General features: G+C 32.5%; 1 protein-coding gene across 5 annotated transcripts in view; it reads left to right on the top strand.

The window, feature by feature from the left end:
• The window catches only part of LOC144972226 (cyclin-dependent kinase-like 4), a 34,751-nt gene that overhangs the window by 10,108 nt on the left and 19,643 nt on the right, over positions 1-5,000 (top strand). For 3 of the 5 annotated variants that reach the window (XR_013645311.1, XM_078913260.1, XM_078913262.1), the window contains exon 8: positions 523-549. The exons of the other annotated variants lie outside the window; for them this stretch is intronic. Coding sequence is in view for 2 of the 3 variants with exons in the window: in XM_078913260.1 (XP_078769386.1) it covers positions 523-549 (27 nt within the window). In the remaining variant the exon portion in view is untranslated. The remainder of the gene's footprint in view (positions 1-522; positions 550-5,000) is intronic. 5 annotated transcript variants of the gene reach the window in all.

Below are 5,000 nucleotides of genomic sequence, written 5' to 3' on the forward strand. Positions count from 1 at the left end.
TATCTATGTCTTACTTACTTTTAGATTCTATCTATCAAGTTATCTTTATCTAATTCTTTCTTATTCTCTATATCAAAAGTAATCGTAAGGATAGCTAAGTTTCTTCCATGAACTATTGCTAGATTTAACTTAATTTCATTTAGAAAGGAAAAAAAGAAGAAAAACATTACGTTGGAATGTAAAGAAAAACTTTTTATTTACTATTTTAAAAGCTTTAACGATCTGCCTCTTTAATCGTAGTTGTGTTTTTATTTGTCTAGATAAAGCAAGATTTTTTTCTCATTCCTGGGCAGACATGTTGCTTTCATCGTCTTAAAATAAAATCAACTTAATACGTACCTGTTTCTTGTTTGTTCTTTCTCATTAATTTGATCATTTTTTAATCTGGTATTTATGCCCTGTTTAACTTCACAAAAATGTTAAAATTCATCCGACACTCATTTCTGAACAAATTGGGAAGAAAAACTTCAAATATTGAAGAGAAAAAGGAAAAGAAATGTCACGTACTCTGTTTGTTTTCAGAATTCCTATGGTGCTAAACTCAGTGAGGTGACTACACTTTGTTCATTTTGTATTCAATTTATTCCATGTCAATCTTTTTTAACCAATATTCAAAACAAACAAATTTTATACTAGGACCCAGATTCTTGAGTCAAAATGTCTGGGTGAATTGATTGATGTTGACACGGAAAATCATTGAGTTGTTGTCTCTAACTCATAACATTTAGATTTTCTGAGGGAATCCATTTAAAATTCTTCTTTCCATCAAACAGATTATGAATTTTCTTTTTTTTTAATTTTATGATTATCGTAACGAAAAGAATCAAAATTCACTGATTTAAACACAGTTGCTGTTTTTGATATTTTCAATATAAATTTTCTGGGCTCGGTTTTGTTTTTACCATTTATTGTGCCAGAATTATTGTTTCAAATCTATGTTTTATATAAACAGTTTTGGAAATAAAACAGGATTACAAAGTCACCCCATTTTATTTACCTTTTCTTCAAATTGTCGATGTAAATCACATTTTTTTTTACATAAGTTGATGATTACACACAAAAAATGCTTCTCTAAAAGTATTTGCTGACAAAAACATTAAAAAAAAAATAATATTCTAGTTTTATGTCATTGAGCAGTTTATCAAAATTTGTCTACGTTTATCAAAATCAGTCGATGTTTATCAAAACCGGTCGATTTTTATCAAAATCAGTCGACGTATATAAAGAAAGAATGTTAAATATTTTAAAATCATAATAAAATCAATTTTTTGATTCACAATCTCTGTCAAGATTGCCTTTAACACAAGAATTAAAATTGAAACATTTGAAACTGCATGCCTCTTTACAGATGTTTCATTTTTTACATGCACAGTGCATTGAAACATTTTGATTTAATTTGTAAAAATGTTTCTGTTTAATACTAATGGTTCTTAAAATACGTTGATATTTACAAATTATTCTGTTTGAGACCAGAGGAGTGCCAATACATTACAATTTAAAAATTAACTAGCATGGTTAAGAATTATATATTTTGGAAAAAGATTGTAAATATTTAGGATTTTGTCCTGTGTTCATATTTAGGTTTTTTTTCTGTGTTTTAATATTTAGTGTTTTTTTTCCCTGTATATTTTAAATCACATTCTTTAACATCATGTACGTTTTACAGCAAAATCCAACTATAGATTTATCTAAAGATGGATTATTCACATTTCAACCCATGATTGTCAGTCACTCACCAATTCAATGTCTTTCATTTTCACAATGAGATAAATAAGTTGAATAGAACTACAGTAAAAACCGGTTATGAAAGTGGGGCTTATGAATGAAATGGCATGCACAACAAAATCATTAAAAAAAAAAAGTAAATTCAACAAGATGCGATTTGTTGCAGATTTACTGTATCCTGGGGATTGTTGTCGTGTTTATCATTGAGACATGCGCAATTCAGTTTTTGAGAATTTTTTTTTAATTCAAGGGGGGAAGGGGGGGGGGGGGACATTTCCTATTGTTTTGGGACTATCCATTTCTTTTTTTGATCTAGCAGTTTTTGATTTAATCGGTTTTTACTGTACGTAACTAATTCTTCTTCTTCTTCTTCTTCTTCTTCTTCTTCTTCTTCTTCTTCTTCTTCTTCTTCTTCTTCTTCTTCTTCTTCTTCTTCTTCTTCTTCTTCTTCTTCTTCTTCTTCTTCTTCTTCTTCTTCTTCTTCTTCTTCTCTCTTGTTATCACTCTGTCTCTATTATTCCATCCACCTACATATCCATATATAATATAGATATCTATTTTGACAACTGTCTCACATGAAATCCTCTCCATTCTCACCAACTTCATCTCCATGACAACCGTCGCCATTTATTTGTTTCCATTTTCTTTCCAGTCTCTATATGTGTGTGTGGTGTGAGCTTGCACCCTGCCCAGGCCAGGAGCCCATCATAGCAATACAATGTACTACTGCCTAACCACTACTTTACTTACTTTATCTCTTCGTTTCTACTCATTAATATCTCATATTCGCTTTTTCATGGTTTTCCTTTTTTCATAATAGTATTTGTTTGGAGAAGGCTGTGGCTATTCGTACTCCAGTCTGAATAGTCTCTCGTGGCTATTCGTACTCAAATTCTAATACGCTTGTGCAATCCATGGATTATTCAGACTCAGTCTGAAAAGTAATAAAATTATAATTATATTAACTCTATCAATTGGTAGTCTCAACTCGCTTTATTTGATGAGAAAGGAAACCTCATTGATCAGTTGGAAGTCCAAATATACATTAACAACAGGGGCGTGGCTATATTGGTTGATTTGGTGCCTGGCACCACAGCCATCTGTTAAAAATGGATTTCAGCATTTATATAATAATAAAACTAAGAAATAGTATATACCGCCTCGTACTTATCTGAGTAAGTCTTTTCTTTATTTTTTACCCCATTCTTTTGTCTTTACAAATATAGCATGTTTTAAAGTCATTTTCTTCTGATTCTGGCACCACCGTATACTGTAAGCACGCCACGCCACTGATTAACAAGAAAAGAGTGAAAACTCTTGAAAGTAACTTTGGTCTAAAGGACAAGCCTTTCTTACAACGTAACAAGATGTGCAAATAAAATCAAGACAAAAAAAAAAAACAAAAACAAAAACAAAACAAAACAAGATATTTTAATAGTGTTAGACAGACTGCCCTACAGTACGAAGCAGGAGTATGTGATTGGTCGGTGTGATATTATGGGCAAAACAGAATTTCTTCTGAACTCTTCTACCAATCCCTAAATCAGTTACAACCTCTGCCTCCACTGCCCCCCCCCCCCCCCCCCCCCCCCCGGATTGGAGTTTGAGTCTGAATCGCTACGAGAGACTATTCAGACTCGAGTCCGAATTGTCACTTCGTTTGGAGAATCAGTGTTTAGAGGAATTAGCCTTGCATGATCTCCTGTTTGTCTCGATCTGATACCCATTATAATGGATTTCTGATAAGAATTTTTTTTCTCTAAAAAATAAAAATAGAGAATAAGGAGCGACGTGTGGGTGCTTATAGAAATAAATAAATAAATAAATAAATAAATAAATAAATAATATAGATAAATGGTAATAAATAAATAAATAAATAAATAAATAAATAAATAAATAAATGTGTCTTTAAGAGTACCAGTCTCATTGAATTAAATTTTATTTTGCCTACTGTGTCTTTATCTTCATTTAATTTCTTTCAAATGCAAACAGCTTTTTGGGTTTGTTTGGGTTGGTTTTTTTCTCACCGATTTTAGCTCAGCTTTTTTAAAATATGGTTTTGTTGGGGTTGATTGATTTTTTTATTTATATTATTTATTTTTGGCTTGCCGGGGGGGGGGGGGGGGTTGGTTGAATTTTTTTTTTTTTTTGTTGCTTTTTTCTTTGTGCATGTGTTTTTATTTTTTATTCATCTTTTTTTTTTTTTACAATAATAGGCGTTTGTTGAAAGTGAGGTATATGTTGATTTAATATTTTTTTTTTCAAATCGTAAATTCGTAACATTTTAACACATAGCAAGCTTAAAACGATGAGTTCAAGACTGGAAGCTCTGAATGAAAATAAAATCTGTACTCGACTTCTTCATATCGATATCAAAGATATCAGACTGTAGAGTAGATAGGAATTCCAACGTGAACTCCGTGGCTAGGGGTGGTATTTATGTGTAGCACATTATCTAGTGTGTAGTGTATGTCTAGATTTCTAGATTGTCCAGTGTTGTTGATTGTCAGTCCTAGATGGTCCGATGAATCTGCTTCTGTTATTACATAGCATACAAATGGCCCTGTCATTTATGAGATAATATATTATACATCTCTCTCTCTCTCTCTCTCTCTCTCTCTCTCTCACTCTCTCTCTCTCTTTTCTCTCTCTTTTCTCTTGTCTCTTTTCTCTCTCTCTCTCTTTCTCTCTTCTCTCTCTCTCTCTCTCTTCTCTCTCTCTCTATCTATCTATATATCCATCTATCTATCTATCTATCTCTGTCTCTCTCTCTATATATACATCTCTCTCTATCTCTCTCTCTCTCCCTCCCTCTCTCTCTCTCTCTCTTCTCTCTCTCTATCTATCTATATATCCATCTATCTATCTATCTCTGTCTCTCTCTATATACATCTCTCTCTATATATCTCTCTCTCTCCCTCTCTCTCTCTCTCTCTCTCTCTCTCTCTCTCTCTCTCTCTCTCTCTCTTTTCTCTCTCTCTCTATCTATATATCCATCTATCTATCTATCTCTGTCTCTCTCTATATACATCTCTCTCTATCTCTCTCTCTCTCTCCCTCTCTGTCTCTCTCTCTCTCTCTCTCTCTCTCTCTCTTCTCTCTCTATATATCTATATATCCATCTATCTATCTATCTCTGTCTCTCTCTATATACATCTCTCTCTATATATATATCTCTCCCTCTCTCTCTCTTTCTCTCTCTCTCTCTCTCTCTCTCTCTCTCTCTCTCTCTCTCTCTCTCTCTTCCTTTCTATATTTAGAAAATGCCTTTTTTT

This window comes from Berghia stephanieae, chromosome 5, assembly GCF_034508935.2.
Source record: "Berghia stephanieae isolate SIO BIC M18660-M18661 chromosome 5, UCSD_Bste_1.3, whole genome shotgun sequence".
NCBI lineage: Eukaryota > Metazoa > Mollusca > Gastropoda > Nudibranchia > Aeolidiidae > Berghia > Berghia stephanieae.